The sequence below is a fragment of the Nothoprocta perdicaria genome, unplaced genomic scaffold, assembly GCF_003342845.1.
Source record: "Nothoprocta perdicaria isolate Ctin4 unplaced genomic scaffold, notPer1 scaffold_271, whole genome shotgun sequence".
In the NCBI taxonomy this organism is placed as follows: Eukaryota; Metazoa; Chordata; class Aves; order Tinamiformes; family Tinamidae; genus Nothoprocta; species Nothoprocta perdicaria.
In genome coordinates, this window is record NW_020455501.1 from 414,301 (window position 1) to 442,037 (window position 27,737).

Here is a 27,737-nt window from a genome sequence, read left to right on the forward strand (position 1 = left end):
CTTGACTTGACATAAGGGATGGAATTATTCCCGTCACTGCCTCCTGAAAGTGGATGAACAGCCACGTGCCAAGATTGTTCTCTATATTATAATATATATATGTGTGTATAGATGTCACTGCAGGCATTAAGCAACTGGAGCATTGGAGACATCAGCAATTTCTTTTCTTTTTTTTTTTTTTTTTAATTCTGCAGTTGAGATGCTGCAGTGGTGGGTAGAGGCAGTTGGATGGATTTGGGCATTTAATTCAGTCCCCCTTATAAAAGGAGCTAAAAATATATATATGCCCATCATGCAGGGGTGATATGGATATGCTCAGCAAAGCCTGCAGATAGCTCGGGACTAAGGTAAGAGTTGCAGTCATCCTAAATGAAAAGACAAAAAAAAAAGTCCAATTACCCCCCAAAATGCTGGAAAAAAAGTAGAGTTTCTTCATTCGCTCCCAAGGGGACAGGGTGTGGCAGTGACATGGGTTAATTCCCAATTTCCTGCCTTCATTGTGTGCATTTGGGGGAGTATCTGTGATTCCATGGCTGGGTTTGTGTGTGCATGTGTAAATAGTGTGTACATGCACATATGTGTGCCTGCATGTGAGAGTGTACATGTGCATAAACGTGCATGCAACTGTGTGCACATGTGTGTGCAGACATGTTTATATATACATGCATATGTGTGGATGCATGCATTTGTCAGCATAAGTGTGCATGTTTCAGTGAATATATGTGCTTCCATTCTGCACATGCGTGCTTGCGTACATGTATATGTGCCTGCTTGCATATATGTGCATGCAGGCATGTATATGTGGCTGTGTGTGTATGCCTGTGTGCAGTGTGGCATGAATATGTGTTTGGGTATTTGTGTGCACTTGTATTTCACATGTGTGAAGGTGCTTGTGCAAGCCTGGGTGTTCATGTGCACGTGTGTGAATAAGCAATGTGTGCAAATGAAGGTGAGAGTCTATGTGAGAAATAGAATTACATATTTGTGTGCACATATGTGTGCACATGGGTGTGTGTTGATACGTGCATGCATGTGCATGCTTGTCTCTTGCTGTGCATTTGCACATGCATCTGCATTTGTGTGCATGTATGTATCTGTCTGCACATACACAAGTGTGCACATTTGTGTGCAGTTGCATATGCACATTTGTGTTCATGGGCATGCTGGTGTGCACAGCAGTGTGCACATCTGTTGGTATATGCCATGCAGTGCTGTTGTGAACCTGTGTGTGCATGTGTGTGTGCAGATATTTGTCTACCTGTGCTTATGCACATGTTACATGTGTGTGTGCACACCTGTGCATGCAGGTACCTACAGAAATGTGCGTACATGAGTGTGCACATGTGTGTATATGTTTGTGTGCACTTGGACACACATTCTTATGCACCTGGTTTGCATACATGTATGTGTACATATGTGTGCAAAAGCATGTGGGGATATACATGTGCTCATCTGTGCACATGTGTGCATGCAGCTGTATGTGGTGTCTGCATTTGTGTGTGTACATGTTTATACCCACRCATGTGCATGTGTGTGCACACATGCACGTAAGTGTATGTGCATGTGTGAGTGCATACTAGCCTGTCCATGTAAACATGTGTGCACATGTGTGTGCGTGCATGTATGCACATGTATATGCAAATGCATGCAACTGTGTGAACCTATGCATGTGTGCACATGTGTGTGCATGTGCACCTGTGTGTACATGTACGTGCAAGCACATGTACAAGTGTGCAAAGCCTGTGCACGTGTGTCTGCATGTGCAAGAAGGTGTATGTGTGCACATGTGCATGCATGTGTATGTGCACATGTGTATTTATGTGCATGAAAGTGTGTCCAGGTATGTGCACACATGTGTGCACGCTTCTGTGTATGTGCACATGTGTATTTGCAAGCACATGTGTGTACACATTCTGTGCACGTGAGTGCAAGCCATTGTATGTGTGCACATGTGCATGCAATTATATGTGCATGTGTGTGTGTGTACATGCATGCAGGCATGTCCAAGCATGTGTGCACATTTGTATGCGTTTACAAGGGCATGCMCATGTGTGCACAACCTGTGCACGTGTGGGTGCATGTGCAAGGTGCATGTGTCTACATGTGCCTGCAGGTGTATGTGCATGTGTTTGTGTGCAAGCATGTTCAGGTATATGCGTACATGCGTGCACAAGTGCGTGCAAGAGAATGGTGTGCGTGTGCAAGCGTGTGTGTGCGMGTGCACACGCATCTTGCACCCACCCGTGTGCGCGCACACACGCGTGCGCATGCGCGCGGAGGCAGCTGCACCCCCCCCGCCTACACGCGCGCCCTGCCGCCCCTCCGCTGGCCACGCCCCCTCAATAAGCCCCGCCCCCTACACGGACGCTCCTCCCGCCTCTGCAGGCCACGCCCCAGTGTAGCCCCGCCCCTGGCCCCGCCCTCCCCCGGCGGCTGCGGCGGCGGGAGCGGCTGAGGCGGCGGCGGGAGCGGCTGAGGCGGCGGCTGAGGCGGCCGGTGGCGGCGGGAGCGGCGCGGGCGCCGCCGCCATGGCGTGGCCCTGCATCACCCGCGCCTGCTGCATCGCCCGCTTCTGGAACCAGCTGGACAAGGCCGACATCGCCGTGCCGCTCGTCTTCGCCAAGTACTCGGAGGCCACCGAGCAGCAGCCGCCGCCGCGGCCCGTGGAGACGCAGCCGGGCGGCGAGGCGGCCGCGCCGGAGCGCGAGCGGGAGCGGGGGAGCAGCCCTGCGCCAGCCCCACATGCCTCGCCGCCCGCCGACTCCGTGATGCGCCACGACTACAAGCCCTGGAAGGTGCAGCGGCCCGAGCCGAGCTGCAAGCCCAAGAGCGAGTACCAGCCCTCGGACACCCCCTTCGAGAAGGAGACCCAGTAYCAGAAGGATTTCCGCGCCTGGCCCATCCCCAAGCGCGGCGACCACCCCTGGATCCCCAAGCCGGGCCCGTCGCCCGCCCCGGCCGCCCTGGACGGGCGCAGGAAGGCGACACCGGGCGCCGACAGGAGCCACGGCGAGGCCGAGGCGCCCGAGGAGGTGGCCCGGAGCGGCGAGGGCCGCGGCAAGGCCCCCGAGGCGGCCGGCGGGCCCGACAAGGGCCGGGCGGCCGTGGATGCCCTCAACAGGCAGATCAAGCAGGAGGTGGCGGCCGGCGTCAGCTCGTCCTACAGGTGAGGTCCCGTGGGCAGCCACCGCCGCCACCACCGTCCGCACGGCCATCGCCGCCATCCATCAGCACCAAAACCACCATCAGCACCAAAACCACCACCACCATGAACCTCCCGGTCACCAGCCTGCTCTCCATCCATCCATCCATCCATCCATCCATCCATCACCCATCCTTCATCCTCAGGCACCCTCTTCTTTCCCACCTCATCCTTCTCCTCATCTTCCATCCACAGAGCGCTTGATCACAGTGGTTGGACTGTCCCGACCCATCCCATCCCATCCCATCCCATCCCATCCCATCCCATCCCATCCCACCCCATCCCACCATCCCGCCATCCCCTGGGCATTGCACCGCGGCAGGAGTCCCACCAGCCCAGAAATGCCATCTCGGAGGCTTCCTACCACCGTAGGAACCTGGAAATTTCTGCCCCGGCCCCACCTCTCCTGTGTCCTCTCTGCATTTTGGGGCTGCGTTGCAGGTTTATCTGCACAGATCGATGTTTTTTCTCTTCCCTGGGTGCATTTAGGGACGTTGTCGGTAGGTTTGCAGGCACCTGCAGCGCCTAGGGCCTTTCTAAACAGGCAGACCCAGGTCCGAGTTGTCCTTTATGTTATTTATTTTTTCCCCCAACCTGGGTGGAATCGGAGACAAAGCGGGATGCGGGTCCAGCCCCCTTGGGTGGGGCGGCTTTGGGATGCTGCCATGTCGGGATCCGGAATGTCCCGCTGTCCCCAGCCCCCCCCCCCATCACTYCCCTCCTCCTACCGCRGCTGCCAAGAGGAGCCCGGATTCCATCCCCCTCTCCCCCAAAAATAAGGGATCACAAAAACCTCTGCCCCGCGTGAAGCCGCTTGCGTTTTCCAGAGCTTTCGCTGCCGGTGTGGGGAGCTGGTGGCCGTCTCCTCTCCCCCGTCTCCAGGTTGGGTGGGAAGCGCTTTAAGCAGCGAGAAGGTTTGGGGGTGTTTGTGGGGGGTTTTCTTTGAGTTCCCATAATGATATGAAGGAGAACCCACTCCTGTCACGTCTTGGATTTGGTTTTTTTGTGTTTTTTTTTTTTTTTTAACTCGAGTTTGGGGCTGATTTGGCTTTAAGAGGGGATGCTGCAGACTCTCCAGACGTGACAAAGCAGCCTGTGATTTCTCAGGGTGTCTCTTTGGCAAGGGCAGAGGAGGTGGAGAGCGGGGGAAGATGCTCYCCAAAAGGGCTGAGTTTTCCAAAAAAGCGTCGCACAATCCTTTAATCCGCCATGGGAAGCAGGGATCTTTGCCCAGGAGTTTTTTTCTCTGGTCATTTTGGATCAGCAGGGGTCCCTGCRCCGCTGTTGGCTCCGATAGGGTTAAATCCGAAGGGATGGGGCTGTGGCACAGGGCTAAATCCCAAGGGATGGGGCCCCGTGGCACAGCCAGAGGACAACCTGAATCCAGCCTCTCAGCACAGGCTGTGATCCACCAGCTACAATGAAACCCCACGCTCAGAAAGCTCCTTTCCTCTCTAAATTTTCCCACTTTTCCCATCCTGGACCCTTCTCAGCAGCATCTGGCCTGTGATTTTCGGCCTCCTCACTGCAGATATTAAAAGCAAGAGGAACTCGAAGACCTCCAGTCTTCCCCATCAGGCTCCTCTCCTTCCAGGAGAGCTTCAGTGTGTGAGGATTTCTCTTTCCCTCGCGTCCTTGTCTGCCCTCTCGCTTCCATGTTTCCCTTTGGTGCAGCATATTGTAAGAGAAGTGTTTGCTCTAGCGCTGAGCCCTGAAACATAAGCACCTCTTCATTAATGCCTGAGTGATGTTCTGCCTAATTGTTCTCATTTTCCGTTCAAATTAAGCATCTTTAAAAGGTTACTTATTGTTTGGGCTGTTTTAAGAGCCAAATTCTCCATGTYCCTGTTATTACAGAAAACCTTTCTGCTCACAGGAGTCCCTACTGGGTGTATTTAGTCCCCACCTTGCCCTGTGACATGGAAGAGGAATAGAGCTTGCCTGGCTACCTGAGCAGGTGAACTGTGATGGCTCTGTCCACCCAAGGGCATCTGCTCAAAGTATCTTATTTGTTTTTACACCTAAAATACTAATTTAGATTTAAATTAATCACTGCATAAAAAGAGATGAGGCCTGAGTGGAGATTCTGCCAATGAYGAACTCAGCTTTTGCAAGGCCAGGTGAGGAAAATCTAAAAACCTGGTTTATAGGAGGACCTAAGACCCTAGGACAAGGTTTAGGGTGCCTAAATCCCAGGATGGGAACCCCTTTTCCCACAAAAGGTGCCCATGGCACCCAGCATAACCTGAAAAACACTCCGTGGGTGATGCTCCCATGGAACATCCCTTGCAAGGAGGGAAGTCCCGTTTGCTGCTGTCAATCCCTCTGCCAAAATTATCTCCTAGGTGCCATCTACCAAGGGATGCCCAACGTGGGGCTTCTCTTCCATGCCCTTTGCTGCTCTTCTGCTCCAGGGAAAGCTCCTGGCGAATTCCAGCTGCAGGCAACAGGGAGGGGGTGGATTTCCTTACAGCCACCGCTGCGGATCAGYGTAATGTGATGTCCTAGGGAAGGGGAAACGATTCCCCAGCGAAACCCAAGCTGGTGATGGTTTCTGCACCCTCTCTGTGCCCGTGAAGCCAGCGAGTGTTATTTACAGGTGTGGAAACACAGCCTGGGAGATGCAGCGAGCCCAAGGTCACCAGGGGAGCCTGCTAAAGGGGAATTAAATTTAAAGGAATTCCTCTTTAAATCCTCTTTATACTGAGACAAGCGAGTGTTGGAGATCCTGTGTGGGACAGCGGGACTTTACCTTCCATATCCTACCAGGATATGCAAAGCAAAGATGGGGCCAGGCAGGGATGGCCATGGAGAACAGAGTTTGCTCCCAGCTGGGAACAGATCTGTTTTCCATCCTCTTGGAAGTGAGTTGATTTGAGGATGATCAAGTCATGTATGATAGAACCTGCTTGGCGGTCAGCGTCTGACACTCCCAAATCCAGTAATCCACCTCACAGAGAGATTATCCTTGATTTAGACCTGATTTTGGTCACCAGCCATACAGAGACAAGCATTTGTGGAGGGCGGATAGTGATGGAGCCTTTCAGGGCTCTCAGCTGCCCAGCCTGCTGTGGAAAACTCAGTTTAGAGGGCTAAGCTGAGTTTTAGGCGTTGGGACCCAGCCTGGAGAGTTTTCAGCCCCTTTGGTAGTTGCTGCTGCTGGATTTTTGTTCAGTTACGCGGTGTCATGTAAGAGGATCAGGTAACATCACTAGAAGGTTTTATTTGTAGTAAGTACATGGGTGGCCTTGGTGACGCTAGTGTTTGAGAGCTTGAAAGTGTTTTTATCYCCCTGAACTCCTGGCACAGTTGGGCAGAGCTTTTCCCACTGAGAATAAGTGGAGATGAATAAACCACATGGCCAAAATGCAAAAAAGGAATAGATGGTTTTCACTTTTGTTTGGAAAAACATGGAAAATATTATTATTAAGAGGTTTCTCTCTTTGTCTTGCCTTCCCCTTTCATTGAATTTCTTTTTTTTTTTTTTTTTTTTTTTTTGGCGATAGGTAAAAAACAAGGTGAGGATTATACACCCTTTTTGCTGTCTGAATGAGTAATGATGGGATTAATTTTCCCCAGAGAAGTAGTGCTAGGAAACATAATTTTGAAATTCTTTATTCAAAAGGTTTGTTTGCTGAGTGATTACTTTTCAACCAAGAAAATCACTTTGGCCCACAAGCCATTTCCTGTCAGAGGAGGCAAAGCCAGAAGAGCTTCACTGGAAAATTTTGGCCTGCATCTGGTATTAATGAAATGCCTGTTGCTAATGTTATGTCATTCAGCTCAAGCCCTGGAGGTAGTAGAGATGTGGAGCAAGTGGGAATTTGTAGTAGCTATAGAGATGAATGACTTAGAACTGGTGATTCTGTGTGTATTTCTTGGAGAAAGAGTAACTCGTTCTGCGAGGGATGTTTGCAGCACATGCATGCGTGAGCGGTGGGACAGGCTGCACGAGGGTGGTGAATTCATTTTCCATTGTGAATATCATGGAAATGTAGGGCAGGAAGGACCTCCAAGATGGTCTAATCCACATCCCCATCCTTTTTATGCCAGGAAAGTGCATATTGAAACCATCCCTGAAAATCTCCAGTGGGAGATTCATCCCACCTTGCTGAGATACCTGGTGATGCTGTTGCTGTCAAGCAGGAGGTTGATTTGACATTCAGCTACTGTCTAGAGCAGMATTAGTGAAATCTCCTGGGTTTACACTCATATGACTAGATTATGGATCCTTATTGAAACTGTTTGATAGCAGTGCAGAATCTTTCCTGCAAATTAGATTTTTTTTTTAAGCACCTAATTCTTTTTCTTCATGGTGGAATAAGCAACTGACACTCAGCTGGATAGATGCCAGYATTATCTGCTCTGCCTGTCACTGTGAAATTTTCCATTGTCATCTGAGATTTCTGGTCAGATCCATAGGGTGAATCTATATCAGCAGATCAAGCAGTGTTGAGGACACGATGGGTTGTTCAGATGGTCCCTAGCACCTCATAGACTTGGTTCTGGAACAGATACGATAATGACAAATACATTGGGTGGAACCACCTTGTCTTGGGGATTAAAAGAGTCTAGTATTGTGAACGAGGACCATTCTAGTCTTCAGTGTAAGAAAACAGCCCTAGGCTTTCTAATTTACTGGTTCAGTTGTAGTTACCAACTCTTTTTTATTTTTTGATTGTTAGTGTTATTAAAGTAACACATATAGGTAAATAGATCGAATTTTGTTCTCTGCTGCAAGAAAAGGAAAAAGCACAGGAAGTTTTCTTCCATCCGGAAAAGGATGTTCAAAAAGGTGTTTGGAAGCTTTAGCTAAGGACTAAGTGCTCAGCAGTTACCTGATATGTACTTTTTTAGSGGCAGCAAGAGACACTGTGACTCTGCCTTGTGTCCCTGTGACACAAGGACCTGTCGTATGAGTATGTAATAACTGCAGTAGCTTTTTCCAGGAAGAATTGTTCCAGAGTCTTGGGGGATTTATCCCTCCCAGCTGAAACCATATTAAACTGGAGCAGAGCAAGGGATCCTTTTGTTGTACTTGGAGCACCTACATGAGTAGAGGAATAGCTGCCGTACTTTCCACTTCATCCAAACAGATTTCTATGGTCAAGGTCAATCCCTATCTTCCACTGTGATATCCCGATCCTCCTATGTGTTCATTGTGCTTTACAACTTTTTGTCATTTGCAGATCTCATCAGCCTTGTCCTACTTTCTGTGCCAGAGTCAACCTTAAAAATGTTAAACACTGCTAACCAGCTTGCAGCCCGCAGCTCAGCCCTTCAGCACCCAGCATTTTTGTTTCCCTCACCCCACTTCCAGCTCCATGTCACGCTACCTTAATTAATAATTTCCCACATGGCCCTCTATCGAATGCTCTGCAGAAATCCGGATAGATTTTCCCATTTCCTTTGTMTGCAACGTCAGGTGTCCTCCAGAGGATCTGTAAAACATCCCTCCTCCCCTTCCAGCAATTGCTTTGTCTATTTGGACCTGCAGCTTCTTGGGCAGAGACTTGTTTTTCCCAGATGCAGCAGCAGAGGCAGACAAGAGACCCCAGCTACACCTGGCAGCTTCAAGGTTGTAACACAAGCAATAAATAAAGATAAGAGGAGATAGATCAGCTAATTTAGATGGCAGGACTCCCCTGCACCTCCCTTGCCAAGTAAATCATGGACAACCACTATAAATTTGTCTTGTGTCATGTTAAGAGCATGACCTTTGCTTTTCCTGTCTCCCACCAGCCAAACAAGCCTTCAGTTTCTAAGTATTTCTGCACCCTGTCTAACATCAATCTTGCTTTTCTTTGCTTTTAGCCCAATATATCTGCAGCTTTGGGGCTGATGTTCAGATAGGCCTTGCTGCCCTGGTCCAGAATTATGGATGTCTATGGATGTCTTCCTGATGCAGTGACAGGAAAGAGTGGAAAGAGAGTCTTAGGGGGGGGTTTACTTGACCTATAGCTCAGTGTTTTGGATATCCTTCTGATGTCCTTTGTGAGCGCGTGCAAAGGGCTCTGAACCAAGTTACTGCTTTAATGCCTAACTCTTCTCTCCTCCTCAAGTCCAACATCATSACTATTGTATAGGGAGTACATTTTGTGTTCTAATAATAGCTCCTTTTGCTTAAATGGTGCCTTCACCTGAAAAGACCCCACAGCACTCTGCAAAAAGGGTGAGTGTGCAGAAACGCAGAACGTTCGTGCTGTGCAATAAAGGAGCTGGATGCAGTGGTAAAAATCACTGCTGTCCCTGTCATAGTCCCGTGGGTGGGGATAGGGACAGTTGTCCCTCTCCATGAAGATGCCAGCTACATGGAAAGATGCCCTGGGGAGACGGATGGAGCTGGTGCTCCCCGAGTGCCCAGTGATGCCCAGTGGAGTGGATCATGCTGGGAAGTGTCGTGCAGGGAGCAGGGATACACATTTCACAGCAGGTCCRGGATGCAGCTGGGCTTTGCCTGCACAGCTGCATCAATCCCACACCAATTAGCAATTGCATCCGTGCAACCTTGCAGGTGTTTTCTTGGAAACCATCCAGAACTTCCTCGCTGAAATGCCTTGCAAGGTTGTCCTTGCTGTGCTCTTTTGTAGCTGCTTTCCTCTAACTACTTTTTAAGAGGGCTGAAGGTGTGTGCATCTGTTCAGATGTATTTTACTTCTCCTGTAGCTCAGAAGAGGAAGAAACGAGGGGTGTTTGCAGAGGACAACGACCTTTTGGAGTGGGGGCAAAGGCTTCTGGAGCTGTGTTAATTGCAAGGRTAATGTTATCACCTCTGGATGGGAGCAGTCCTCATATCTAGTCACAGCAGAGACATAGAGGGGCCAGGTTTTCTGCTATTTAAATCAATAGAGCTATTCCTGAGAGTACCAGGAGGGTAAGCTGTATGCCTGTTGTGGGACTCCTGGGTAAAAGAGTTAATTGTCAAGTAAATGATGTTTATCTGAAATTCCTTTTTAGGGGATTAATTATCCAATATTAATGCCATCCTCCGCTTTGTGTTTTTTCTCTCCATTCTTTCCCATTAATCAAGCTACAGATGGCTTAGACCACACACGCAGAGGGAAGGATTGGTGGAGAGCTAATCTCCCAGAAGAGGGGATCCAACATTCTTCTCCCAAAACAAATACAAGCAACCTTYTTAGAGAGCATAAGCTTATGGTTAGTTCTGGATCAGTCAGAAATTCATTTAAAACAGCTAAAGATTGGTTTTAGGAAGGCTGAAGCTGGCCAGGTCAGTGCATATCAGTGAAGAAGCCTCGGTTTTGTGTCTAGGTATGGAATGAAGGGCAAGGGGAGAAGTTATTGGGGATGATGAAGGATCTCCATGGCTCCTGCCTTTCACCAGGGAGCGCTTGGAGGAGAAGCTGCAGGTGCCCTGAAGGTGCYGTTTTCACTTTGGAGATGGAAACTCTCTTTTCTCATCTATTTTGACTGTGGAGCTCGAAACCCTGAGCCCTTGGAGTGGCATCTATAAGAAGCTCGGTGTTTTGCAAACACTTTTGCAAGCCTGAGCTGCCTGGTACTACTGGTGTGATTGAGTGGCATCTCTGTCTGTTGGTGTGAGTAAGACTAGCGAAGTGGGAAATGAGATGCAGGGTGATTAGATGACACTTTGTGCTTTCTTTGGGTATAAAAAGGACGTGTGGAAGGTGTGAAAGATGGGGAAAACAAGGCRGGGATCTGAGGTTGCCCAGTCTGAGACCGATATCCCTCCTATGAAGGCTGATCGCTCCAGGGAAGCCAAAACGGGCATGAAAAATAAGAGCAAAGAGCAGGAAAAATAAGAGCAAAGAGGTTTAGGTAGTGCTGGAAACCCAATGCTAAGGGTTAGATTTGCACGGGGCCGATAGCTGGCAGAGACGCTGYGTGTCGGGGAGGTAACGGCGCCCGCCGCAGCTGAGCAGCAGAGCTCAGCACGGAGTCAGCGAGTAGCTATGGCAACTTGTGCTGAGCTTCTCTGAGAGCTGAGCTGCTCCCACAGACGCTTTGTGCTGGCGAGTGGCCACAGGGAGAGGAGACACAGCGGCCTGGAAGGGAGGAGGGGACAGCGCGCGGTGCCACCGAGGAGGCTTCCTGCAGACGGCAGCTCCCCAGGCATCTGGGACACAGGCAAGAGGTGCTGTCTGCTCCGTGCCGTGGAGTAAACACTCCCTGCACCYGCCTTGATGCTAAGGTTGTGGTTGCTCTGGAAGCAGCCGTGTCTGCTAGGGCACCAGCACGGATCCAGCCCTGTGGTTCTGGCTCCTCTCTGCTCCTCWCCTGGTGCAGACACTTCAAACTAAGCCCCGTCTCTCTGGGATTGATGAGGGTGTTGGGTGCAGCAATATTAAGCAAAGCTCAGCACAGCAAGACGGGGAGTGGTTTCATTGCTTGAGAGCCTCGYACCTTGCCAGCCTGGAAACGTTGTCCCAAGGGCTCCTTCCCAGAGCAGAAGACATCCCAGGAGAGGTGCCTCACCTCTTTGAGGCTCTCCTTAGCTTGATGACCTTGGGCTGGTTTTGGAGGAGCCTTTTCAGCCAATTATTGCCCAGTGTGGGTCTGGAACCTAGTAGCATCCAAGTTTGGGGAGATGCCCTTGCCTTAAAAGCTGTATGGATGCATTAGGCAGAAAGTCACATGAGGGGAATCAGAGCCCCAATTGCTGTGAACATCACATCCCTCTTCTGCATTTGCAGGAGCGGAGATGTCCCCCCAGGAAGCCCATAGAGATGCTGCAGGTTTTGAGGACTTCTGCAGTGGTTAATGAACACACCTGAGTGCAAGCCTTGTGCTAGGAGCCCTTAAGATCCTATACTGATGAAATAGGAAACTTGTGTAATAATACTCAATGCAAGATCATATGGAAGACTGTTTGCCTCTAAAGAAGTTACTATTCTAGTACTGCTTCTACACACATTTCCATTCATACTCCTGCATGTGCTTCTCTGTCCAAGTCCATAAGTCCTATGTCCATAACTAAGTCCGAACTAAGTCCTAAGTCCAAGTCCTATGTCCATAACTTGTGCGTGACTAAATTGTTTTTGCATGTTGGAATTGGCATTCAAAGACATCTTGACAAACTGGAAAAACACAGGAAATGAATAGGATCCAGGTTCAGAAAGGTGAAGGCAGAGTGTGATAGAGAGGTTGAAACTACCAGCTGCAGTGGATCACAAATCACATGTCAACTGTCCTGTCAAAATAAACAAAAACAAACACAGATTTTTGTGGCTAGTAGCATATTGTGATATATGTAGAGGAAAGTCATGTATAAGAAGCCTTCCACTTTAGGAAAGCTTCAGGTAGAGTGTTGTGTTGATTTTCTGGCTTTGTGCCTTGCTAGATTTGTGAACCAAGTGGTGAAAGTCCTGAGGAGACTCCTCAGAGAGGCCAGAAACATGGAATTTCACTGCAAAAAGATGGAAAACATTGAGTTGTTCTGCTAGAGAGCAGAACACCCCAGAGAAGTGGATCCTTCTCTTTGCATATATGGAATATAATGATYGATGCTGATCATTATATTCCATATAAATATGAAATTATGGAATATAATGATCAGGATGCTCGAACCTGCTCAAGTCACAGTCAAGAAGAGGAAGGCTTCGATATTGAAAGTTAAAAATGGAAAGTTAAAACTGTGCAAAGTACTTTGCTGGAACAAGTCTGTGGATATTTTGCCTCTCTGGAAAAGCCAGTATGAGAGCCCCACAGTTTCCCTCTATAAATCTAGAAAAAAAAACCCCACATTACCGTTCATTCCTTGCATTGATTTTCTGTCTGCAATGACCTTGATACTCCTTGCTTTTCTTTATGCTCCCCAGGGCACAAGTTGGATCAAGCAATTACAGTTTCAATAAAAAGTGCCTCGGTGGATGCACAATGATGTTTGATTCATAATATCTTAATGCCTCCTGCTGACCCTCAGTTATTACCCCACCACTGTCTCTTCTTCCCTCCAATAATCACATCTCAGAGTCGGAGCGTCTCTTATCCAGGTGAAATTTGGGCGAATTTCCTTGGCTCGGGAGTTGGTCTGAGGCACCATGTATGATCCTCATAGCTGTCTATAGGTGGCATTTTCAGGTGCACTTAGTGAATTTGGTCACCTCTGTTTTGCAAGACACACTTAGAGACTCCCTTGAGGGACTTAYTGAGCTTTTTCTTTTTACATGACAATAGGATGGATGACTGGAACTTGCTCAAATCCACCTCTTTAGTGTGATTTGAAAGAACGGTCTAGAAACGTTGGGACACAAAGGAGCATGGAGCAGCTCCATGTGCCCTTACCATGGAACATCCCTTGGACATTAGCCCAAGAGAGCAAGCCGTGGTGGTGTGAGATAAAAAGTGGCCCTAGAGCTGCAGTCTCCAGGGATTTGGCATCCCCCAGGAGCACAGGGAAGGAAAGGTGGCTGTGGATGCAAAACAGAAACCCTCTGCCCTGGCAGAGGCCTGAGACTCAAATGGCAGAGGCTGAAAAGGACTGAATGTGCCCTGGCCACCTAAAACCCACCCCATGGTTGCTGGACAGAGTAAAAACCAAGTGAAAAAACAAGAGAACATCCAAACATGTGAGCAAACCCTGCTCATCTTGCAGAGCTCAGTGGAAAGAGACCTGTGATTCAAGACTGGACATAAATTCAWGGTGACAGAGCAGAGGGGAGAAGTGGCGTAGCAAGAAATCCCATCTTTTAACTGCTTTTGTGCTGAGTTGCTCTCAGCGGAGAAAATGCAACGTGACAGTTGCAAGACGAGTTCCTTTTCCCCGCCCTCGTTTGGAATTATGCTTTTCGCTTGGCTGTAATGCTCGTTATAATTTTTTTTARAGCAATATTTAATTATTACTTAATATAAACATTTTATGAACTGTTACAAGGAGTGAATTATTTATGGGAGAGGAAGAARTGCTTCTTCTGAGCCTTTCTGCTCTGTCAGCTGCAATAAATATCAATCTAGGAGTGTGTTTAAAACATGCAGGCTTTGCCTGGAAGACGGGAGCAGCGTCTCCTTCTCCCGTCTCATCTCTCAATTAAGTACCTGCTTAATGCATTTGTCCCTAGCATRTCTTATTTCTTGATTAAGATTGGAGCAGCTCCAAAGGCAGATGTATTTGCAGCTCAGCTCATTTCTAAATGTATATTATTTACCCAGTGGATCCAAACAACTCAGAGASGTTGTAAATATTTATTATGCAAACAAAAATGCATATTAATAACTAATCCTCCAGCTTTTTGCAGTTGTTGCAGTTGAGATGCAGAACTTGTTCTTTGTATCTTTATTCTCTAAATTTAATACCTGGGAGATGTTGGGTTTTATTTTGCTTTAGAAAAGGCATTGCAATGCACATTGCATGTGCTGGCAGCCTGGTCTGCGTTTTGGCAGGTAGATCTGTGATTGCAGATCCTTGCAGAGCAATTTGCTAGAGCCAAGGAGAGAGCTCGTACCAGAGTGAAGACAGAGATGCTAGCAGAAGCAAGGCAAATAACTGTATAATTGGGAATATTTTTGTTGGGTTTTAAGTTAACAGTATCCTTTTTGGGAAGCAGGTTTCTGTGATCCTGTYTTTCCTGTGATTCAGTTAGTTTGGGTTTACCAGCTGCGTCCCATGTGTGAGGATGGGGTATATGCGGAATTCCAGGCACAGGAGCTTAGGGTGACACTTCCCATCAAACACTTTGAGGCCTCTGTGAACATGAGCACGGATGATGTAAAGGGACAGCCCGTTTTGTCCCTGCTTCAGCTTCAAAGCCTTCCCCTCCTTGCAAGGCAAGCTTTGGAGCAGCCCTTGAAAGCACCAAATTAGTTATAAAATAACCKCCTGAAAGCTGCTTTTGTACCATCTCCTGTAGGAACCTTTGCAGCAGTTCTGCTCTTTTATTCCCTTGCAGCTTTTATACGGGCAGCATCCCGGGTACCAGCAGCAACCAGTAATTGCTTCATGCACTTGCATCGTGTTGTGCCTCATTAGGAAGAGCTATCACAATATAGCCATCTGCTCCTGTGTTTTGTGCTGTCTCCTTCCCAGACTCCCCTGAGACAGCCGAGATGGTCCCAGTGTTTACTGGGTCAGTACCGGGGGACTAATCTGGTTGTTTGGGAGCCAAATCCTCCCTGTTTTTAATTACTGATGCACCGGTGATGCTGGTGGCTTCCAAAGCTTGCAGAGAAGGGTAGTGGAGTGAAGGGAAAAGGGATATTACTCTTGTTTTCTATAGTTCATCCCCTATTGTTCTTTTTTGAGGACTGGACAGCTTCTAAAGAAAAAGTGAACTGGAGACAGAGTGGGCAGAGTATTAGTCTGTTGGGTTAAATGCAATATACTCAAATGAGCTCTTGGTTACATTCTGCTCTTGGTTACAGCCACGTAGCCCCAGGGAGTTTCTGTGACAGGTTTTGCTTTGGTTTTAGYAGAGTCTGGAGCGGGAGCTCCCCAATGTGTTAACTCGGCATCCTCCTATGAAGCACAAATCATATTTAATTCTATATTTGGCTACCCGAAAGAAGTGAGACAGATTTAAGGACAGAGGTAAAGAAGAGGGGGAAAAAACACAGCTCCAATTTCATTGCTTTTCCTAATCTTAATAATCCTTTAAGTCAAGATCCTTACTCAAGACTCAGTTCTTCTACGTACACAGTTCACACCCATCTCTATCAGGTCTCTTGGTTAAAAGCTCTTACAGCCTTCCCATTTAAGAAGGCTTCAGTGGGTGCTTTTATGGTGGCAATAGAAAGCAGACCAAAACTGGGTTAATCTTGCCTTTCTCTGTGTTACTTGTAGTGGCGTTGTTCTCATGCTGAGTGCGTCGTGTACAGCCTGTCTCCCTGTGCCCGACTTCGCCAACATGTTTAACACGCTCGGGACAGAGTGGAAATGCAGCTTATCCAGCTGGAATGAAAGAGGAAGTGGCATTGACTCGAATTCCCTTTCTGAGAACATAGTGTTATACATCCAAACATCCATGGGTGTTGGATTTGAGTTCTTTATGTTTTACTGTGTAGGCTGAAAGAGGATAAATAGGGTAAAACGCTGTGACACAAGAGCCAAGCTTCTCTATGCCATAGGCACCTAGGAAACCTATATTTTAGTGTGCACAGGGCCAGGCTGTGACCTTGCATCAGTATCTCCATTAGCTCTGCACTTTGGTGGCAGAGGGGACACCGCCAAGAGACTGCAGGGTCAGACACTACGTGTTCGACTTCCACGAGCAATATGGATGGAAGAAATATGTATTTTCTTTGCAGTGGCCCTTTGACAGCCTGTTAGTGATCCAGCTTTAATATTAATAGGGATTGCCTGTGTTGGTAGGGCTGGAGAGCACATAGGAAGGATGTGGAACAGCTGCYTGGACAGAGAGGACGAAAATGCTGAGCAGATTGATCCATTCAGTTACAGTCTGCTCTGAGCGTGTCGATAACGGATTAAGGACATTGTCCTTAATTGCATAGCTGCCTATTTGGCTACACAACAGTTACTTTTGCCTTATTACCTTCCTGGACATGTAAACCTTTTGCAACCTATGGAATATATGGCTTATATACACTGGTATTGTACCCTTATAGGATCTGACGCTGAGACCGTGTCCTTCATTTTTCAAGTGCATCTTTAAGCTTTAGAATAACTGGTGCCCAACCAAAGTATGTAAGGAAATCAAATACAGACATATAGTAGATTCTACGGTGCTGAGTACAGAATAATGAGCCAGGCCTTCCACGCAACGACAGAGCAGCACCTGCTATTTAAGTTTCACCGTGTTCCTCCTCTGCCCCCTCTAGTGCCGATTCTATTTCTGCTCACACATCAGGACCAGCAATTACGCTGTCGGGCAGGCAGGAAAGGAAGCAAAGAGCAGTGCTGGTTTTGTGCTGCATTAGAAACACAGAAAGGAGGGGAAGGAATGAGTCCCTAAAGGGCGTAGAAAAATACATCCTTGCAACAACAGAGAKCCCAAGCTTCTGTTTTATGTCAACTGACCTTCCTTTGGAGAGGCATGTGATTCTGTACCTGTGATTTGGATGATAATTTGAACAAATTTGGACAAGGTCTTACCTGTCATCTCCAGCACCGCCCCTCTCCATCTTCTGGCTAAAGGACAAGCCCTGCAGTTCCTATGCAGCTAAACTGCAGCATCATTAAAGCATCTCCTGTCCTGGGCCGGGGCCAGGATCTGGGCAATGAGAGCTGGCAAGAAGCTTAAGCTGCTTCGCACCAGAGCATCCAGGAAGGTCGAGACAGCAGGTTTTTCCCCACTGCACCTTAGTGCACCTTGCTGGATTCCCCTCTTAAAACCACATTTGAGGGTCCTGCATGGCTTTTTCAAAGTGGTGCGTGGCAGCGCTGATGCAGGAGGTCATTAATGCCCATGTTTATGTGGGAAGAGCAGTAAATTCATTGCACTGGATGTGAACTGACCCAGAGAACATTTGCACTTGAAGCAGAATTTTCTGTGCTGCGTTGTCACTGCAAGTTTCCTTATATGAAAGTCACTTACATTTTTTCCCCTGGGGCCTTAAGATGTATTACCAGGTGAGCCTTGTTGCTCCAGATGTCTGACACTTAGTTCTCAGGAACCCACCAAATCCTTGCAGGAGCAGTTGGGCTCCCCTAGATTCCTGCAGCCCGCTCAGATCTGACTAGGACAACTCTTTTCCAAACCCTGATTTTCCCACACTGCCTCATCAGCAGAGATTYTCCTCTACCAAAGCATCCATGTTTTGAGTTGTTTTTGTTGTGTCCACTGAGACTCAGTGTCTTGGCTTGAGTTGAGGAGGTGGCCCTGAGGTTCTGATCACTGTAATAGGATGCAATGACCATGAATGGTCTTTCAGTTTGAGGAGAGTTGGGTCTCTGGTTTGGTCTGAACAGAGTGAGGTGGAAGCGTGAATAGTAACATTTTAGACCCTTGGCAAGTCAGTCACTACAAAGCGAGTGTTGAAATTGTATTTTGAGTTGCACCTTTCCTAATTTCTGCAGGATGGATATTTACCAGCATACCTGTACCCATGGGTATTTACCCACCAGGATGTAGGGGAGCCTTCGGGTCGCTTCTGCCATATTCACCATCACCTTCATCCCTATATCTGTGATGCTTGGGATCTGTGATGCTRTTCTGATGGGAGAGAGTAAGGAGGATGGGGCAGCCTCTTTTCAGTGGTGGCCACTGATAGAACTAGAGGAAACGGCCACAAACTGAAGCACCAAAAGTTCCCCAGGAACTTAAGGAAAAATTTCYTAACAGTGAAGGTGACAGAGCCCTGGAACAGTCTGCCCAGGGAGGTTGTGGAGTCTCCTTCTATGGAGATCTTCAAAATCAATTTGGACACAGCCCTGTGCCACGTGCTGTAGGTGATCCTGCATGTGCAGGAGGTTGGACTTAAGGATCTCTAAAGKTCCGTTCCAACCTTAAGGATTCTATAATTCTATGATTTGGACATAAAAACACATGTAATAGTTCTGCATCCTTAGAAGGCTGCATGGGGGACACWGAACCTCTGGTGATGCAATATTCGTGACTCAAGCACCTTTCAGAAATGAACCATGGCATGGGATCTTCTTGCCAAATCAGCTAGATTTAGTTGATTTGAACGCTGCTGTTCTTGATGGGCCCCAGCTGGAGATGTCCATAGATACTGTGTCCCTCAACTGCCTGCTCCCATTGTGCATTGTTGAACTTTCACATTCACCCATAAATATGTTAAATTGTTCTTGTCTCTGGGCTCAGCTCACTAGATATTGGCTCATTGATTTGCTCTGTGTGTGGGAGGGTATGTTGGCTAGAGGTTGACTATTAATGTATGGAGAAAAAAATAATCTTGGGCACCAGGAACTTCATTACACCATTCACAGCCTCAGCACAGCTTTACAGTAAATCGCTGTTTGCAAGATAATAACAAGGCTATTAGAGAATAGAGCTGTCTTTAAGTGTGTGCTTTGGAGTCAGAGACAGGAGCACTTCATGTTGGATGTGGCAGAGAAAGAGGAGTCGTTTCTTGGGTTTGCGCTGGCAGATCTTACGTGTCAACAAGACAATTGCAATAGGAGTTGGTTGGAATTGACCTTTTATTCAAAGAGGCCTGGAAGATGTGCTGAAGTGATAAAATCTACAGGGTTTGGGGTGTAGAAGACAACCTGTGTTTGCACTATCTTGCCAGGCTTTCAGAAGCAGCAAAAGAATCATCTGGGTCCAGGATGCTGGACATTCTCTATCTGTTTAAAAGAGAGAAAGATTATTTGGGAGCAAATAATGCACTTTCAAAACCAGTAATTCTAGAATGTCAAAAATTATTTGAAAATTCCCTTCAAAAGCACTATATAAATTCACAAAATTGTATTTATATTTTCACTTTGGCTTTGTTTGGAGGAGTATAACAGAGGAAAATGATGTTCTGAAATGCACTTTCTGAAGCAGTTTGACTTTTAGCTTCATAAAGGGAGTTCCTAGCCCTTTTAGATTGTCCTAAGTAGAATAAAGAATAGAATTAAAGGAACTGAAAAGGAAAGTTAACTTTTGATTTTAGAAAAATGAAACATTTCAAGCYAACTCCAAACATTTCCTGAGTTTCTTCTTTTTCTTAACTTCTCAGAAAAATCTGAATTATTTTCTTTTTGTTGTTTAACTCATCTTTTTTTTTTTTTCCAAGATTAATCTAGAAATATCCTTTCCACTGTGCAGGCAGGGGCAGGGCCTCACTGTGAGGGCCTGCAGCAGGCAGGGCCTCACTGTGAAATTCCCAGTGTCCCATTTCTGCAGCATTCATTATTTCATATTGCATATCAGGTTAGGGAATCTTAGGTTCAAGTGGCATCAGTAAAACTGCCATCAGCAGAATTCATTTAATATCCTCATGCTGATTGTGAGCAAACACAACCTCTCTTTAAAGTCCTTTAAGGCAGACAGAGGCTTTGAAGTGGTTAAACTTGGCTGCAAGACCTGAAGGACATCAATGAAGTGAGTGTTGGTGAACGTCTCCAGAGATGGTTGCTCACCGTAGCTCCGAGCTCTCATCAACCCCATGTTCTTCAGCTGTGGTGAAGGAGGTTGTGGAGGACACTGCTGAGGTCACCTTCACCAGCAGCCATTTTAAACTCTTCTTTGCCAAGGAGAAGGCAGAACTAAAGTAAAATAACCTTTTGGGAGTGAAATCATCCCCATGCAAAGATCCTGGTGTACAGAGGGACCAAMGTAGATCATCTTACAAAGCTGGGAACCATGGTCCAGAACCCTSTGGGATGGTTTCTTCTCAAAACACAGAGCAACAAGTTTTACCAGGCTCCTCTCATATCCTAGCCAGGATTTTTGACTTTCTGGTATCTTGCCTTTAAGGTTGGTCTTGAGTGATAGGAATGTTAAATACTAATGGAGGACATTCCACAACTGCAGGGTCCTTTTCCAAGACAGGATTAGTGTCACAGGAGCAACTTACCCAGTGTCTTAGAGAGCAGACATTTTTCCTAGTCTAATACCAAAAAATCAGCAGTTAAAGGTGTATTCTCCTTTCTCATATCTTTACTGCATGTAATGAGTGTATAATTTTACAGAACAGCTTCTTTGAGATAGGTCAATATCTCAGAGATTGAGGCCAGTTTCAAGTAGAGCAGAATGACAGCTAAGAGGGTTTAGCTGTGCTGAATACCATTTGGACAACATGAGGAACTAGTAACTACTACTTTTCTAGACCATTCCAATTCCTTGAGTCAGGAATTAGCACTTTATTAATTTATATTTAAGTGCTATTAATTAGCACTTTCCAACTTTCCGACACCAAAAATGGTCACAGAGATCATCCTGTCGCATCAGGCACTGCTTTAATAAAAGGTCTGTGTTTCTCTCTTCCTTCCATTGCCTCTGGAGGCTCTGGATTGAAGATGTGTAGAGCACATGGGACATGGAGTGTGGTTGCAGTGGGGAGGAGTTGGATCTCTCAGGGAGGTCACCATGTGAACGTGGCCCATGCCCACTCTTGCTTTAAGGGACTGGCTCTTGTGTGGTAGCTCAAGCATTTCTCATCCTCAGGAAGGATTTCAAGATGTTTAACAAATCCCTGTGCTGTTCTAGTCCTTCACACATCTGGTATCTATAACTCACTTGTCAGCACTGCAAAGTGTGTCAAGATCAATAGATTTTTAATGTCCATTTCCAGGGAAGATCCTGGCTGTGCTATTGCAGAGCTGTCGCATGTAAGATGTCAGCAAACATTCAGCCAAGAACCAAGGCTCTTCTTCAGCTACAAAGCCAGGATCATCTCAGCAAATGTGGGGAAGTCTAGGGTCCTTTTGAGCTGAATGCTCACAGACTTGTTACTCCTGCATTAACCCCAGCAAATCACATCAATAAGGAGAACAACAGAGGAAATCATGCTCATTTTTAGCTGATCACAGGCTTTTTAGGGAGCAGCCCATATCTTGTTACACTTTTGCTTAACGCAGCACATAATGAGGCACCATGCTAGCAAATCCAAGCACTYGGCTTCCAAGCTCACCTCCATTTACCAGCATTTTATGGGCAATGGGATAAACTAGTCTGGATTTGTGTCCCAAAAGCCGCCTTCTACATATACACTACTCCAGTCTCCATCCTTAATTTCTATCTTTTTGGCTGCATAAATGATGATTTGTGCTTTTAGCTGTCTTGCTGCTTGGCCTAGCAGCAACCTGGCTGGTGGGTTTGGTGTTAGATTGATTAAAAAGCATATTGTACCTGGCTTTTCCCTTGGCTGAAGGACACCTTTTCAATGTTCCTCCTCTGCCTTGTCGCTGATTTTGAAGGAATGTATTTGAAGTTTTTCCTGCAGCAGATCTGACTGAAAACAGCAAATGGGTTCAGAATTGATAGGAAGGAACCTAAGTAACAGAGAGAGAAAAATTGCATGATCTTGTTTCCTTTGGGAAAGCAATTGAGATTCTAGAGTCTACTTAAAGAACAAAACTGCATCCTAGAAAGACCCCTCCTGTCTTCTGACAAACTTGGGATCATCTTTGAGTTTATCAGTAATATATTCTAGTGAAAAAGCATGTATTCACATCTTTAATCCAGATTTTTAAAGACATTTCCATTCCGTCTCTCAAATCTTCATATAGGAGAGATCTTTTAGCAATGGACAGCAGAGAAATKACTTTAGAAGAATGGGAGATATTGGTGAATAGCAACCAAAGGGGCACAGATAAGTCCATTCATGTATTGCCCATTAAGGTGCAACACRGTTCAGGAAGGATAGCACCCTTCAAACAAGCAGTGTCCCTGGGTCCTTGACAGAATTATTGACGCCCAAGAAGGACTGAATCATAAATSAGGAGGAGGGAAATGAAGAAATAAGGGGAAAAGATAAAGTGGACGTAGCTGGAATTAATACTAAGGAAGGATAGAGATGGAGATTCAGCTCRCAGGGACATCTATGTTTTGATGTGCATGTGTGAGGGTCTTCACCTAGGCTATACTACCTGCAGGGGAACTCTAGTATCACAGTATCACAGAATGGTTGAGGTTGGAAACCTCTAGAGATTATCTAGTCCACCTTCCCCCCMCCACCACTCTATTGAGTCAACAAGAACCCAAAGAGCCATTCAGCTCATTGAAAAGCAGTCACTTGCTCTCCAGGAAGCTCCATTGACCATTTGACCAAGTCTGCATTGGCTGCAACAAGAGCACAGTCAAACGGCAGAAAAAGTTAGACCTAAATATGTGTCTTGGTGTCTTGGGAGCGGAAACATACCCAGAAGACTGGTCTGACCTTAGAAGAGAAGGCTTCTCCATCACTTGTAGTGAGGGCTTGTAGATGGGGTACAAGTGCTAGTAGATGGGACAGGGTGACCCACTGATCTTGCACATGAAGAACATCACTTATTATTGACCCCAGGGGACAGCAGGAACTTCTGCAGCCCTATTTGCCTGTCTGAGTGGGTCATCTGGTGACTAATGAAGTGAGCACGCCCAAAGTGAGGCTTCTGGGAGCCTCTGGCTTTTGTCTGTGTGCCTGTTTCTGTGAAAGTTAAAAGGGAATATCATCGAGATTTTTGTCTTTTGTCAAATCTGGCTGATACTGAATCAGGGAGCTGTTACAGGAGGGAACTGATTGGCACATATATAGCACCCCTCCATGAGGCTCTTTTCCCTAATAAACCATGTTAAAAAAGGTAGCACAACCTGAACGTGGTCAGGTGAATCTAGACAGGAGGGACAGGGGCTGCAGTTTGTCCAGGGACCCAAAATCCAGACGATGGCTTTGTTTTCTGAGGAAAATTCACCATCGTTCAGGTAATTCCTTGTTTGTGTTGGGGTTTTTAGCATCTAAATTCTGCCTGGAGCTCTGTCTGAGAAGAAATGAGCAGTCTAAGGTAGCAGCACCCTTGGGGTTTCTCCATTTCCACTCTCATCAAATAGGGTTATTAGGAATGACAATTTTCAGTGAGCGAATGTGACGTTATTCCTCAGTATTAGAAAGATATTGGTGCTCTGTTGGGAGGAATTAAAAAAATCAAGGCTTGGATTCTGTGGACAGGAAACCAAATGTGTCCATCAGATGCTAAAAATCTTTATATAAAGATATATAGATAAATATATGTTTCTTCAAGAAGTCACTGCTGTGGAAAAAGAGGAAAGAAAGATACTGTTGTTTTTTTCAGTAGCTCTGAAATTCACCATCAGTAGCTGTAAAGAGAGGCCACAGCTTGATACTTAATAAACATTGCATTTCTCAGGCTTTTGGGGTTTTAGCTCTACGATGGCTTTATTTTAAATTGTCCTTTAACAAAATAAACAGCTGCTGGGTGTAATCTGGTGCATTAAAAACGGCACAACACAAGTCACTACTTAGAGGCTTGAGTAAGGGGTGTCTATAGGAAATCGTAGTGCGTAACATTTCTTTACATTTACATATAGGGATGCCTCTGTCGCCTCTTGTCTCCTGTTGTTTTAATTCCTGAACTCTTTTTCTGTTTTTTTCCTCTCAGAAACGAGTTCAGACCTTGGATAGACGTCAAGCCCGTGAAAGCTATAAAAGCTAAGCCCCAGTATAAGCCTCCAGAGGAGAAAATGACCCATGAAACCAGTTACAGCGCTCAGTTCAAGGGGGAAACCAGTAAACCTGGTCCAGCTGATAACAAATTCCTGGAACGCCGAAGGATACGCACTCTCTACAGTGAACCCTACAAAGAACCTCCAAAGGTGAGAAACGCAGCGCAGGGGAACGAGGACCCCCCTGGGGAATCCCACCTTGTGCTGGGACGTGGCTAAAGCAAAGAGGCTGGGCTCAACCCTGCCTCCTTTCATTTCCCTTACATGCTGTCTTCACTGCCAGCCAGCAGGTACATCTAGGGATCCACTTTGGAGATGAACTCTAGTACAGGTTGATGTATTTTGGGGTCTGTGTTGCCCTACCTCAGACTGTCAGCAGGTGAGAGTTAAGCCTAGATTATGAGGGGGTTTTTTTTTGCCTTGTCATTTCCCAGGTCATTTTTATAGAACAATATCTCTTTCCAACTCCAAATCTGTAGACATCCCACATCATTACACTTTATCCCAGGAACAGCATGGTGAGAACCRTATCTGCAGTGAATTCAGAGAGCTTTTGGCAGAAAGCTGATTTGTCTTTGATTAGATGGACATGAGTGAAGCATGGCCTGGACTGAAATCTCTATCAGCCTTGTTTTCTAGGAGCAGCTGAGGATCTGCATCTAAATGGAGCCAGTCTGTGCAGTTTTTGAACCTAGGACCTTCAGTCTTCCCCAGAGTTTGTAACTGCTTAGATTTGTGAAGTTTCAGAGGGAGGGGAGGGCCAGCAGGGAGGAGCTGTTGGCTTCCTTTCCACCTAAAACAGTCCTCCTTATTTTTAGGGCTACAAAAACACGTTCTGGACACTGCTCTGGACTTTTCCTCAGGTGCCACTTGGTGTCCTGAGCCCCAGCTATGCCCAAGTAATTCTCCTCCATTGCAACCATCCTTTAGGTGAAGGAACTGATAAAATGCTGTTAACTTATTGTATCCTGGTCACAAATCTGCATTTGGAGATTTTAGGACCAGAATAATTAATGCGATTTTATTAAGCCCATCTAACGCTGAGTCAGAGGCCAGCTGCTTGCTAAGAGTAGGCCTCAGGTTGCAACCTCAGCTGAAGTACATGGGCATGGACCTGCTGGCACTGTGTCCATCACCACTGGGAAGGAGTTGTCCATTTGCTACTCTGCATGCACCCCTCTACTCCCTTCCCTTCATGGCAGAGTGTAGCTAAGTAACATTCACTGGCTCTTGGATGATGTTTCTGATCTAAATCCTATTTTCCACCTGTCCTTGTGTGTGTCTCTCTCTCTCTTTCTCTCTCTCTGTCGGTGTCTTGCATGTTGCCCTCCATGCAGGTGGAAAAGCCTAGCGTAAAGCCTTCTAAACCAAAAAAGACCACAACAAGCCATAAACCCCTGAAAAAGGCCAAAGACAAGCAGATTGCATCTGGCCGAGCTGCCAAGAAAAAGAGCGCCGAGACTTCCAACACAGCAAAGCCAGAGGACAAGGAGAAAAGTAAAGAGATGAACAATAAACTGGCTGAGGCAAAAGAGTAAATGTCACTGCACTTTTATTTCTCTCTCTTTTCCTTTCCTTTCCTTTCTTTCCTTTTTATTTTTTTTTCTTTGATTAAATAAAGGCCACAAAATTAATTAGAGGCTTCTAATCTGCTTTTTGTTCTGATCGTATTAGAAGCTTTTCTGTTTTATTTCCGAGGAGGATTAGGAAATCCTTTTTTTTTGTCTGAGGTCAGGTTATTCTGCTTTGCCTGCACAACACAGCTCTACACAGAGTGAGGGGGATCACAGGAGGGAAATGGGAATGCACAGAAGAGGTTGTAGGATACGAAGGTTATGGATTAACTGTGCACTGTGAGTGTTTTAAACAGCCTGACCCTTTCCTTGGGCTTGATCTTCCAGTGCTTTGGCAGTGTGGAATTGCTCGTCGATCCAAGGATGCTGAGGATGGGCTGTGCTCTCATCCTACAAGGCCCATGTGGGGGTCACCGTGTTCGGTCACCTCCCACAGGTGCCAGCAGGCCAGGGGAAAGGCTTTGGAGGCGGAAAGGATCAGAGGTTAATTCACAGTGCCRTGGATGTGCCGTGAATCCGCTAGGATCAATGGTGTCACCGAGAGCAGAGTTTCTCCTGATGACGCCAGTGAGAGTTTTGCTTCCATGAAGGAACATGAAATGAGATCCCACGTAAATAAAGACATTGAGCCAAATCCTCTACAAGGCTGGCTCTGTTTGCGTCAGGGCAGCTTCACCCATCAGCATCACTCAAAGGCCTTGATGCCAAAACCATAAGGAGCAAGGGAAGGCACAAGGTCTTCCCAAGCATGCAGTAGGTCAGGTTAGGTTCTCTGCAGGCTCTTCTTCCCTATTGTTTCCCCTAAGATAGTGACCTTTTTAATTGCCCCTGATTTGTTTTGAATCTTGGTCGTTTTTCTTCACTTCTGGGATGCCAGTAGACAAGTATGTGCAACAAGAGCCAGATTTCAGAAGGAGGTTCAGTTTGTAGATGTTGCCTTCCAAGAGGTAGAAGGAGATGAGCCACCAGCGTTGACTAAAGCTGTTCGCCGCAGCTGTTTAGAATTCCAAATCTTTGGAGTTCACATTGGCTCATAAACATGGCAATGGGGCCATAAAACAGTTGTTGGGATCCTCAGACTCCCATTCAAGCAAGATCTCAGAGTTTCAACTCTTATTTACTGTGCTCTTACMCCACAAAATCTCCATATTCAGCAAGATCATGGCCCAACACCCAACATGATGGGACTAGGCAGATTTCTGTGAGCTGATGGGCCAAGCTGCCCTCCACACTTCAGAATTTGGCTCTGATTCAATGACAGTTGAGAGATTTTACAGTCCCAATCCAGACTTAAGTGCCCAGGACCTCAGGGTCCTTCTTTCTTTTTGCAGCTCAATATTTCTTTCCCACCACACAGTCCAGCTTGATGCTTTCAGAGAGAACAAAGGAGGGATGGGAAGTAGGGTAGGGAAGTGGTGTAAGAGGAGAGTTTCAGAACTGTGTTGCTGTAGATATATTTGAATGAAGAAAGTCTTGCTGCTAGGATATTTTAGAGATGTGAAACTATGTAATAGATGAGCTGGGAGGGTGAAGAGCTGAAATGTTGGAATCTCACCCTGTTAGAATTGGGTGTCTTGGAAACATAAATGAGTGCCGGACTCTAAGGCTGAGAGGAGGTTTCCAAAGATGAGGGAAGCTCTGTGGTCTGCAGATAGTGACATTTGCTGGCCTTAGTAATGAATAAATGCCAAGTTCAGTGTATTGTGTGATGTGTCCTGTTTGCCTTGTGCTAACAGCCTAAAGCTTTGAGTATAAAGTAAGTGTAGTGTTCCGAATTCAGTGGTGTATTTCCAAGCTTAGCTGTGTTAGAACTGTGTGCTATGAGCTAGTCAGGTTGTGTATGTGGAAAATATATATTCATATATAGAAATATATATATTTAAACCTCCGATGTTTAGGAGGAAACCAGGGAAATCCTCCAGGAAGTAAAACTGTGGAAATCTTTGCGAATGTAATGCATTTTTAATGTGCATG

General features: G+C 46.4%; 1 protein-coding gene across 1 annotated transcript in view; it reads left to right on the forward strand.

The window, feature by feature from the left end:
- Nucleotides 1–2,528: 2,528 nt before the first annotated feature.
- The window catches only part of MAP6 (microtubule associated protein 6), a 36,146-nt gene continuing 10,937 nt past the window's right edge, over nucleotides 2,529–27,737 (forward strand). The window contains exons 1-3 of the mRNA XM_026040960.1: nucleotides 2,529–3,166; nucleotides 24,126–24,339; nucleotides 25,527–25,723. Of these exons, the coding sequence (XP_025896745.1) occupies nucleotides 2,529–3,166; nucleotides 24,126–24,339; nucleotides 25,527–25,723 (1,049 nt within the window). The remainder of the gene's footprint in view (nucleotides 3,167–24,125; nucleotides 24,340–25,526; nucleotides 25,724–27,737) is intronic.